This window comes from Sander vitreus, chromosome 13, assembly GCF_031162955.1.
Source record: "Sander vitreus isolate 19-12246 chromosome 13, sanVit1, whole genome shotgun sequence".
Classification (NCBI taxonomy): domain Eukaryota; kingdom Metazoa; phylum Chordata; class Actinopteri; order Perciformes; family Percidae; genus Sander; species Sander vitreus.
The window spans coordinates 9,162,692-9,174,983 of NC_135867.1; the positions used below are offsets into that span (position 1 = coordinate 9,162,692).

At 42.8% G+C, this 12,292-nt stretch overlaps 1 protein-coding gene across 10 annotated transcripts in view; it reads right to left on the minus strand.

The window, feature by feature from the left end:
* The window catches only part of rapgef6 (Rap guanine nucleotide exchange factor (GEF) 6), a 150,859-nt gene that overhangs the window by 1,353 nt on the left and 137,214 nt on the right, over positions 1-12,292 (minus strand). For 5 of the 10 annotated variants that reach the window (XM_078265205.1, XM_078265206.1, XM_078265211.1 and 2 more), the window contains 10 exons: positions 11,464-11,675; positions 10,722-10,845; positions 9,472-9,495; positions 7,672-7,892; positions 7,157-7,330; positions 6,708-6,854; positions 6,031-6,150; positions 3,917-4,178; positions 1,526-2,061; positions 201-557 (listed from right to left, as the gene is read on the minus strand). In XM_078265205.1, the coding sequence (XP_078121331.1) occupies positions 201-557; positions 1,526-2,061; positions 3,917-4,178; positions 6,031-6,150; positions 6,708-6,854; positions 7,157-7,330; positions 7,672-7,892; positions 9,472-9,495; positions 10,722-10,845; positions 11,464-11,675 (2,177 nt within the window). The remainder of the gene's footprint in view (positions 1-200; positions 558-1,525; positions 2,062-3,916; positions 4,179-6,030; positions 6,151-6,707; positions 6,855-7,156; positions 7,331-7,671; positions 7,893-9,471; positions 9,496-10,721; positions 10,846-11,463; positions 11,676-12,292) is intronic. The other 5 variants (XM_078265210.1, XM_078265204.1, XM_078265203.1 and 2 more) reach the window with 2 other exon arrangements.

Below are 12,292 nucleotides of genomic sequence, written 5' to 3' on the forward strand. Positions count from 1 at the left end.
AAATTAAGACGTGTTTAAAATGATTTAAGACCTAGAACAATATACTTCAGCGAATGTAAGACTTTTTAAGACCCCGCGGAAACCCTGTATACGTATACGGGATTTGGGTTTGTTTTAACACTACTGGTTGTAAATGCTCAAGAGTCAAACTCTGAAATTCAGAGTGGTGCTCTATCATGTCACCACCCTGTGTGACGTACCGTCCTCACTGTCAGCCAGCTCCTTTGGTGGGAGGCAGATGCTGGGCGGTCTGGAGTGGCCCTGCGTGGAGCCGGCTGTCCGGGCCTCTTGGTAGTGGAGGTGATGGTTACCAGCCAGCCTCCGCGCCTCAGCCAGACCGCCGGCCGCTCCGGGGTTCTGCAGGAGTTTGCTCCTCTGCAGGGCCACGCTGTAGTCGGGAGGTCGGAGGTGAGGAGGCCTGGGGAGGAGACCTCCTGGCCCACCTACTACTCCGTCTGTGAGGCCGAGATCCCCTAGAGCCAGACCCTGGTAGCCTGGAGGGGTGGGAGGGGGAGCTCGGTAACGCTCATCCTTGGCGGGGGATGTTACACAGTACACTGGATGGAGGTGTAGATTAAAAGGAAGGAGGGATGGAGCAAAGAAAGAGGGAAGTGAGGAATGAGGAGTGGGGGGAAAAGTGGCAAAGGAAGTTGAAAAGGAGGTGTGCAGGGAGTTGTGTGAGGAGGGGAGGAACCAAAGAAAATGATGGAAAAATTAAATCAATGTGATGTTTTACCAAAACACTTCACAACTAATACATGCATCAAAATGTGTTGAAAATCAAAAGAAAAAAAAATACAACCAATGAGATGGATGGCAGCAGCGGATACAGACAGAACTAGAGCTGCTGAATAATCCGTTAACTATTTACCAGATTCATCGATTAATCGTTGGGTTCTTAAAAACATTAGAAAATTGTGACAATTGCCAATTTACAATCACTTGTTTTGTCGGATCAACAGTCCAAAATCTAAAGAGATTCAGTTTACAAGACAAATTCTCACATTTGAGAAGCTGGAAGCAGATAATGATCGACTAAACGATTGATCGATTATCAACATTTCTGTTAATTAATTGTCTGTTGATGTAGTAATAGATTAATTGACTAATTGTTTTGACGGTGGACACACTTAACTCCCTCCCTACTACTCTAAAGTCAAAATATAAAAAAATGGTGTTATCCTCATAACACTAGCAAACTGCAGAATGTCGTTTTTGGTGAGATCCATATAATGCCAGACTGCAGCATTTGCCAGATGTTCACTAGACAATAACAGCAAGTCAAGCAACAGAAAGCTGCAGTAATTCACCTAAAACAGCAGACATAACTTTTTCTACTGCAAGTAAGTCGAATGTGAAATATAGACTGCCATCTTGGCTCGTGAAGCTCTGCATAGCTTTACAAAAACAGCCTTAAATGGAAAGACTACTTGTTACTGTAACTAGCTACACAACCGCGCAGCCCTCGAGTTGACCAGGTCACACTGTGTTTACAGGGAATCAAACTCGCAACCTGACCCCTCACCTATCAGGCCTTTCTCTGTGCTTGACGTCACCGTTTTGTAGACAGGGTCTGTGCTTTGCCCTCCTTCCTCGTTGGTTGGCGAGGAGGGGTGCTCCGAGGTGTTTCGCCGCTTTATCGTCCCGTAATTCCCCTCGTAGGTGTCCGACAGCGAGCTGGACGACGCCCAGCTCTGCCGCGACTGAGTGGACAGATCTGAGCTGGAGTTTCTGGAGTGATGCTTAGTGGCATCTTCGTTCGCCCAGGCGTGAGCGGCGCCCTCGACCTCGGCTATCGGCCCGGCCAGATGTGTGTGCTTGAAGGCGCCCAGGTGTGTGTGCGGGAGCCCGTGGATGCCGTGGTCCCAGGGCCGGCAGGAGGAGGGGGGGAGGCTCTGGAAGGAGTCGTGGGAGTTGGAGGAGCATGACGTCCAGCTGCCGCGGCCGCTGTCTGCCACGGAGTCCAGAGAGGTGTGGTCCGGGGTCAGCTCCTCCGTCGAGATGGAGGAGGTGAAGGTGGAGGCTCGCGAAACATATCCTCGAACCAATGACGAGGAACTACTGTAAATGAAAGAGACAGAGCAAAATAACTCATTAGTGTATAAAAAAAAAAGTGAAAAGTGTGTTGCACATTATTATAGCAAACTGTTGAGTAAACTGTTGGTAAAGGTGAAGAGAAGTCGATCTGAAATGAACTGACAATAAACAGAGAGAGGAAGGAGGCCAAAAGAGGAGATTCAATAACTATAAAAAGCTGTTGGCTGGAGGACATGCGGGTCAGAGAGTCATGGACTAGCAAAACACTAACAAATGATGACAAATGAAAATAGGATAAAGTTCAATGTTACATCGGTGATTCGTGCCGTCTCTCCACAATCTTAAACTTTCAACAAAAATTTAGCAAGAAAGGTTTTTGCACAGATTCTTCTTGTAAAATACGGTTATCGTGAATGTTCAGCCATTAACGTTTACGCCTCATCTGAACACTGGCTCACCACAAAATCACAAAGAAACTATTTGACAATGTTTCCTGGATGACAGATCACTATGTCTGGCTTTAAAAAAAAAAGTTTTTCTCCTCAGCTGCTTTTCGTAAAACCAGCAGCTTGATTCACTGACACGGTTTTACTGGACAAACAAGACACTTAATGAAACTGAGCCATATTTCATAAAACAGGCTGGTGTTATACGGCAAGGCTGCCGAGCTAATACAATATCAGAGAAGCAGACACATTACTGCGTCAGGTGATATTTTATAGTCTTCTCTTTAAGAGACGGAATGGCCTGATCATGGAGGAACAATAAACAAACAGCAGACAATAAAAAGGTGTGTTGTTTACTCAGCCAGATTAAAAAGCAGCCTGGGTGAAAACCAATAAGTTGTTAACGGAGAAAAAGGAGGGGGGCAGTAAATGTGAGACTAATAAAAACCTGCAGTGTTTTACGACTTCCTGTTCTCTGGGTTTTAATGAAGAAAGGACATAATTGGGATCCAGCTGGGAGAGGAAATGGAAGAGTGGTTCAGACGGTGTATGTGTGCTGCCTTTTTGCTCATATCGGCCATTGGGAAGGTTACGGATGACCATGTGTTTGTGTGAGAGTGTGTCCTGTTGGTTAGAGGCTTGAGTCATCGAAGTAGGGTGGTTTGGATATTCTGCTGAGCTGGTCACTGGTTTTAATAGCATATGTCCGTGATTGTCCACCCCCACCCCAGTAATAATTACACCCCCAATTACCCACTGATTCAGTGACCTTGCAGGTCCTCTTGTAATTTATGTTCAGTCCAGAGAGACACTTTGCATTTTAGAAGTATATCTCAGAGAGTGCTGCACTACTGCACAGTGTGACAACAGAAGAAGTAGAAAAGGATTTTCGGTAACCCTTTACTTGAAGGTATCTACATAAGAGTGACATGACACAGTCATGACACATGAACCCTAACCCTAACCATAACTTGTCATGACAAAAACCGAATGACACTTACTAAAAGAAGTGTTAATGTCATAAACGTTTACTACTAGTTTATGTTTATGACACGTTCATGACAGTCATGTCACTTTTATGTACATACCTTCAAGTAAAGTGTAACCGGATATTCTACTATAGTTAAGATAAACTTAACTCCGCCGTAACAGTGATACTTTCCCTTTCTGCAGTCTATTGTTATGCACATACATACACATGGCCAAGAAATCAGCGTTTTCCCGGAGAAATCCAGCACAATTTTCACTTACATAATTTCTAATGCAAAACTGACTGCAGCCCTGGTATTTGACAGGATATAAACACATTGATTGTGTACTTATATCTTGGCTTTGCAAAAAAAGTACACACTTTGAAAAACTCCAATGTCCCCTCTTTTTAACCTAAATTAACAAATTTAACCAGACAGATTAAATAAACTGAAGTCAATCACCTTGTGCTGGGCTGGTTGTACTCAGCATTTAAGTATGCATGTGTTGCTGCTGTGCTCTCAACAACTGCAGCAGAAGTTGTAGTAGTATTTGTAGAAGTATTAACAGCAGCAGCATTATAGGTCCTGTTGCTGCTGTTACATCGGTCGTCAGACCCAGGAGCCGGCACGGAGTCGACGGAGCAGATACTGGAGCGGGAGGAGATCTCACTGTGACTCGAGTCCGACAGGTTGTCTGCTTTACCGGCTGGCAGGAGAGTGTAACCTGGACGGACGAGAGAGGAACATTTAAGACATTTACATTTGAACATGAAGGAAAATACAGATTATAATAATGATGAGAGACAAGGATGGAAAGACAGAAAATAAAGCTTAAGTAAAAAAAGTGTTTCAATATAGAGCCTTTTTAATTAAGCCCCTTCCAGTAGCATGCAAGTAGATAATTGTATTCTGCCCAATTGGTCATCTTCCTATCAGTTTTTAAGGGAATGTTAGACAATCACTGCACTTTAAATTACCCTGCACCCAGAAGATGACAAAAACTAAAACACACACACACACACATATATATATATATATATATATATATATATATATATATATATATATATATATATATATATATATATATATATATATATATATATAAATGGGGAGACAATCTGATGTTTCTGTGCCCTTTTTAATAGCAAATACTTCAAAATAACACTGTTAATCCAGTAACAACACTTAGGAGAAATAAGTTATAACCACTGCTAAAATGTAAAGTTGAATGTGTACAGAGACTCTGAATTGTGTAGAAATGACTGTGAAGGACATTGTTGGGGTCACTATTATTACAAACATCTGCTGAACTAAATAAACTGCAACTGCAGTGAAACTAAATGAACATGGCAATAAAATAATGTATGCCACAAAATGGAATAAAAAAAAAAAAATCATATTTTTTTTGAGAAAATGGATGCATTTCAAAATTGGATTTCAGTAGAAGAATGTTTCATAGTAACAAATATTTTCCATTTCGGGATTAAAAAGTCAAGGTGAATATGCTTTCTGTTTTGACAATGACATATTTTGCTAGATTTGGCTGTTCGGTGACATTGCAACACTACCAAAGATTGACAGGATTATCCCTACGAACAAAGAAATGTTGGGAGAACTCAGAGAACATGAAATAGTTTATGAAATGTCTTTTTCTTATCTGCTTTCCCAATGTTTGCTGCTCTTTCTAATGTCACCTTTCTATGATTACTGTGGATATGAGAGACTCTTTCCTCTCAAGTTACACTTGCTTTTGTGCTACCACAATGAAATGTGGTGGCATCACTTTAACAGTGATTGCTTCATAATAATCGTAATCGAACAGAAATTCTCTCTGAAATACCACTAGCTTAATTTTTTTTTCTTTACTGTCACTGTTTTTACTCAGCGAATAACTGGATCAAACAGTTATCTCTGTCAGACAGTCTTTCTCTTGGTGCGTCTGTCCCTGCAGAGCCAGAGGAAGGGGTTTGGGCTGACCGCCCTCTTGGCTCTCTGCTCTGCCTGTCCGTGTTTCTCATCCTGAGGTGAGGAGGGCACACCCTCTTCTGTTCCCTCCACACCGCTCAGATGTGATCTCACTGCCATCAGCCTTTCCTTGGACTGACTCCTTTCCCTCAGTATCCTGAATGGTGACATCAGGCTCGTCCTGATGGGGGACTCTGGGGGTCTGGGTCTCATTAACTGAGGCTGGGAGACAGGTGACAGAGTCATGGGTCCCAACCCATGTAGACTGGGAGGAGACCCAGTGTGGACCATGGGATGCACCCCATGCATACCTGTCCATGTCTGTGTAGGGCTTCCTGCTCTTACCCTCAGTAGCATTAGCCCTGCATCTGCCTGTGCACCCTGGTTGTTCTGCTGCCTGGCTCTCCCTCTCCTTTGCCTTGAAGGAAACTCGCCTCTCTGAACTGCCTCTGTGTCCTCCTGCGTCATCACCTCTTTCCCCTTTTCCCCTTTACTTCTTCTCTCCTCCTCCTCCTCCTCCTCCTCTGTCTGACTCTGTCTCTCCCTGCTACTCTCTCGGCTGTGTTGCCCAGTCATCAGTTGGAGCCTCTTGTGGAGGAGAGCCCCACCTATGCCGTAGCTCCGCAGACTGTTGGTGCCGGCCTTTGTGCTGGCGTCGCTGGTCAGTGACGACGAAGATCCGGACAAGTTCATCTGGCTGGAGTTCTGGGACTTGGCCACGCCTCCCACTGAAAAGGAAGGAAAGGAAACCGAAGTGAGAGATGAATATAAGGGCTTTTTATTCAATTAGAACACAAGGATGGTTGGAGATTTAAGTCACAGGGTGCCTACTGTACATACCCTTCAGGACAGAACGACTGTCTAAGTTACTATTTAAAGCAATCACAATCGTCTTGGGCGGCGCACGTCGCCTCTGTAAAATAGCCTCAGGCATGGACTTGTTTCGTTGGAAAGTGTACGTTCAAAGGTTGTTTTAGTTGTGTAACAGAAAACTCAGATTGGACAGATAGTCTAGCTAGCTGTCTGGATTTACCCTGCAGAGATAATAAATTGACCGGAGTGTAAAATTACAACACAAAGAAAGCCCAAGGTAATGGATATCCGGCCTAAATGAGTGAAATCCGGCGGAATTTCCGTCGGCAACGGAGCGATCCCGGAAGTGGAACGTCATGGATATAGACTACTGTTTTACTAACTCTCCTCCAACTCGTCACCTTGGGTAACGTAACTTCTTTTTATCCTCGATAAAAACATACAGTGTGAAAAAGCAGTTTCTGAAACAGACCTTTACGTGGGGAGCCCTGTGGCGACACCGTGGGGCTGGAGTGAAGGGAGGAGATGGTAGAGACGGTGTCATCAGATGGTCTCTTGGTACTCCAGTCCTCTGACGAGTTCACTGGAGGTTTCTTCACCACCTGGGGAGAGTGGGAGTCTGGGGAAGAAAAAAAGAAAGAAAAATGTTAGGGTTACAGGTTACAGAAAAGTAAATTAACCTAGAGGTCTGTTACACCTGTACTAATTCAGAACTGGGAAATGTTTTCTTTCACTCTGGCTTTACCAGTGTATACTGTATAATACTTAACACTTAATCAATGATTATCAATGAAAATGTACCATACAAGGATAAGGACAAAGAAGATAGGATGATCAAAATGAAATTATACATAAAAGTAAAGCACAACTCAACATAACTAAGCATAATGATGATACACAGTATAGTGCAGGTGTACTAACTGGGTGGGCCTATGTCCTTGGCAGTGCTCTTCTTCCGTAGAGGGTTCAGAGGGACCTGGACCTGAAGGACTTGTGACACCCTGTTTTGCGTTTTCCCCGAGGGCAGAGCCGACCGCAGAGACACTGGAGACATGTCTGACTTGGTGGATCGTCTCTCACTCAAGTTCTTAGACACTGCGACCACAGAAACAAGAAAAAAAATGTGGAAACAAAACAGAATTACTTCAAAACATCGTACTCTTCCTGTTCAGTGTAAGGTATATTAGGGGCTGGAAAATATCATAGTCAAAAAGGCTAATGCATGCATAGGAATGCTTAAGAATAATGTTAAATGAAATCTTTGCAATATGTTATATGTGTTTTGTCTGACGGTCAAAGATTTGATACTCCACTGACATAGAAAGTTATATTTCTGACCAATCCACAATTACTCATGCCACGGAATATTGACACAAATAAGGTAGTGATGAAAAATGGGTTCACTCAGTAAAGTAGTTTCAGTTTCTGTTACTCACAGGTGCTGTAAGCCGGCTCACACTGCAGGGACATGATTTGGTGTTTCTCCTCGTCTATCTCCACCGCCAGGTTGGACAGGTACTGCTTCACCTTTCTGGCCATCTGGGCGTCTTCGTACAGCTTCTTAGCGTTGAGGAGCGAGCTGCGACGTACTCGCTTTTTATGGGCGCCACCCTGCACGTCCAGCATGTTGGAGTTGGTGCTGCCCTGACTCAAAGACCTAGCGAGGGGAAGAGAGAGGGAGGAAGAGAAAGGAAGGAGGATAATGATGAAAGACAGACGAAGAGGAGACGAGAGGAAGAACATGAAGGAGAGTAAAAGATGGACATTGGGATGTGAAAGGAATTCGAAGAGGTAAGAGTAATGGATAAAGTGTTGATGGATGAGCAGAAGATGACAGATTGAGAAAGATGATGGAGGGAGATGATAAGACAGGAACAGAAGAAATGCACATGAAAGTATAAAGACAGAAAAAAGAGGAAAGGAAAGAATGGTAAACAAAGATAAGTTCAAGAAACACAACTACTTGCTTATCAAATACCTCCTCTACTATGAAAACTGTACATCTGTCTTTGTGTTGGAGCATAGCATTTTAAAAACAGGACCATGCAACTGAGAGAGGGGCAGCTCTCGCTGGTGTGCCATGCTATCACAGTACAGAACAGCAGAACATTCTGTCAGATGGAGGCAAAAAGGGTTAGAAAACAAAAGATGCACAGACTTCGATATGGGGAATATTATGCCTGGATGCAGATATGAACAAACACTGAACCTGAGTCAAATAGTATCAGTAAATATTTGTCATGGTTTGCTTTACTTTGCCTTTATTTTGTAGGTAGGTGGCGGGCTTTTCCATACAGGGTTCATTCTTGACCTTGTAACCTACTGCTGACAACACAATATCACCTAAAGGACCATTTAGTAACTGTTCAAAAACTAGTAGATGATCAAATAAATAAATAAGTCTGAGCAGTTGTTTGCTTAAAAGTTGAACTTCAAAGTCCACGTAGTCGCTGTTCTGGCTGTTCATCTACAATTCCATGACTGTTTCCAAAGTCGAAAATGAACATTGGCCTTAACTTTTAAGCCAACATGGACGAGAAGTGCTCAGAAAATATGGAAACTTGAATAACTACAATTCCACTGCAAATGGACAAAGTCCTTCTGATGGACATCATGAACAGGTAATACATGGACACTGAGGGGAGATTGTTTGGTCAGGTTATTTTATTTTCAGCTTTTTTAAATGTATATATTTAAATGTCATTATCTAATATTTATTATACCATGTGCCATCACATGCAGCCTCTCTGGGACTTGCTTATTTGTTGATTGTTTTGTCTGTAAAGCTGTGCTGTCTTATGTTCTTCTTCTTATCTCCTTCATCCAAAAATAATCATTGATTTCATTCAACTGTTTACTTGTATATGGATGACAAAAAAGTTGAATTTACAGTAAGAGCCAGAAATCAAGACATTTCGGGATAATCTTCTTTACTTCCTACCTTTCTATAAAAACAAACACTGAATATTATTTCAAGCTACTATATGACTCAAACATACAATCTTATGAACAGGGCAAACAATGAACGGGTCAATGATGGACTTCAGTATGGTTCAGGTGAATGGGCACTGCAAATGGAAGGGTTAATCACACACAAGCACAGGCGGACACACATGGACACTCAGATAAAGTAAAAGGGGGGACATGCAGAGTTTATGGTGGGGATGCAGGGTGGATTTATTATTTCTGCTGGTCCAGACCGAAACAGGATGAAACCAGTACCAGGACAAACTTACCCTAAACTCTTCCACCTCTTCTTCCTGCAAGCAAGAGGTGTGAAGATTGAAGCGTGACTTAAAGACAAGTTCAGGGGTCGAGGGGGGACAAGACTATGTAGAGGTCATGCCACCACAGACAAACAGGAAATGACTGAAGATGGGAGGACACCAGACATATGACATCTCCCCATATCAACCTGAAGAGTGTGTGCTATGCTCTTGGGCATCACACGCTCATGAAAACAGGTGGTTGTGTCACCTTAAAAACCTTTGTCATATATGATATAATGATGAAACAAAATTCTAAAACTAAAGTCTTGTAAAAATATCTTGAGCTTGTAGTATGAATGGAGAGTCTGCAGAGGGCAGTCATGCACTTCAGCAGTGACAGACTGTGAAAACACACACGCACAAACCGAGTGATACGAACTACACACTGTGGTTGGCATCAATCCTACCTCGCTTCCAGTCGATCCATGTCTTGTGTCCCCGTGCCGTTACATTCCAGCAAAAGGATTCAATCGGGCCAACAAGAGCCATGGACCAGACAGGAAGTGAAGGGGAATTGATCAAACCAGACCTTGAGTGTGTGCCTGATCCTGTTGGTTGAGGATCCAGGTTGGGTGGTGGAGGTATGGTGTGGTGTTCCCCTTTTTGCTCACATTTGCAGTATTTAGTAGTAAAGATGTCGTTTCTAAAAACTTTGCAATACTAGATACTTCTCTTTCTGAGAAGTGACAGTTTTGCTAAAGTCTGGCTGATAGGAAACACAAGGAGTCAGTTTCAAAGAAACACATAATTAAAAGGGAGTTGACGATTTGGTTTCACTTACTAAACCACTACGAAGTGACTTATTTGCTGGCAAATTAATTGGAGACAGTTCCATTACGCAAATCAACTGTTCATTGGATCCTCAAAATTCACCTCATGCTCCCTTTTCCAATACATTTTCTTTAAGAAAAAAAACTAACATTTACATTTCAAGTTCTCTGTTTTCCTGGCTTAATTAGAGGACATTTTTGGATGTGATACTTTTGTGATATAGCAAATTAAAGCCTCTATGAGAACAAATGGGCTGGAAGCAAGACAAAGATTTCCCTCATTTTGCTACAAAGAACATAATCACATAAATATTCTACATGTACAGGTTTTAACAGCTTTAAGCGGCCCATATCTGTGAAACTGGCCCCAACAGCATCAAGTTGAAGCAAATTGCTAAATCTTGAGAAGAAAAGGTTTTGAGAACTCTTGGTTTTAAAACAACCAACCTCTGTCTGAACATGAGGGCAGGGTCCATGTTTGCCGAGGTCAACCGCACCACGTGTCTGATCTCCTTGGCGATCATCCTCAGCTTCTCAAAGTTCACAAGACCGTCTACATTGGAGTCGTTGCCTGAGTCGCACGCACGCACGCACGAGACACACACACACACACACACACACACACACACACACAAACAGTGAAGTCAGCTGTCAACATTGTAAATGAGATGAATGATTAATATTTTGGGACATTTGCAGCCTTATTTCTAAATTGAAATCTTAAAAGTCTAAATCTCTTTATTCTGGTCCCCTTTTTGAAAGTCCTCTAGATTAAATTGTCTTTCATGTTGAGTCATGCTGGGGCATTTGAGAATTTTTGGCAACTTGCACAATTAGGGAAACTTTATTTTCCTTTCCTCAAATGGCCATACACAGACATTTTCAGAGAAACCCTCTAAGGAGAAGTCAGTTTGCTTAGCTATGACCTATCTTGGTGTGATATGTAAAGAAGGCAAGATGGGGAAGCCTTTAGCAGAAGTAAACCTCCTGAGTGAGACTGAAATTGACCTTCCGCACAACACAGAGGAAGTCAGGGACTATAAACTGTGCAGAATTACATGTCAAGTTTCAGAAATGCCCTTCGTGTTTTAGGCCTAAGCAATTAAAGGGAATGTAGCAACATGTGAGTAGCTATTACACAGACAAAGGCACACAAAGAAAATTCTGGGGTCTCTACAAAGCCATCTACCTTCATGCAAGAAGGTGAGGTCCTTCTTGACCACTGGGAACAGTGGGATGATGGGTGGTTGCATGCTCTGGCTGCTCAGAACGTTGCGGTACTTGGCCATGTTCCTGGACGGGTCAAAGACATCCTGCAGGTCTACGAACAGCTTCTCGTATTTACTGGGCAATTTCTCCCACGAGCTCCGTAGCCGATTCACTGGTGCCAAGTTCAGACCGCTACAAGAGGCGGAAGGAGGGTGGGAACGAGATAAATAGGTTATGGTGGAAAGAAGGGAGGGGAAAGACAGAGACAGAAATGAGGACGCAGAAGAGGGAAAGGAGGGTAGATGAGAAAGGAGTATAGTTTTAGTGTACAGTATATGTTCAATGCATAAAGTACATTCCAATCAAAACCCCATACTGACATTTGCACAATTACTACTTTTTCAGCTAATCAGCTTTAGCTAGCGAGGTCTCCATTTTCCAGAGCAGAAGACCCCCTTGAGGCAATGTCATCTCTGTGCAGACTCATTTAGACAGCTGATAATTATGACTGGCACAGCATTTATTTCTGCTATCTTCTTTCATTATCTTTCCAGCTCCTGTCCCTCGCTCATCAACTGCCCGTCCCTCCTCCACTGTTGTAACAACCATTCTGTGTTTTCTTCACTTTCTCTCTGTTGGTAGGTATATGTTGTTTAGGAGTGCATAATGGGCGTGGTATGTCAGAGAAAAATAAAATGAATATTATAGCTGAGGCAGGATGAATGAAGCCTACAGTCTATAATCGCCTCCTGTGACAGAAGCCCACCAGAACTTTAAGCCTGAATATAATCAAAACTTGTGAACTATAA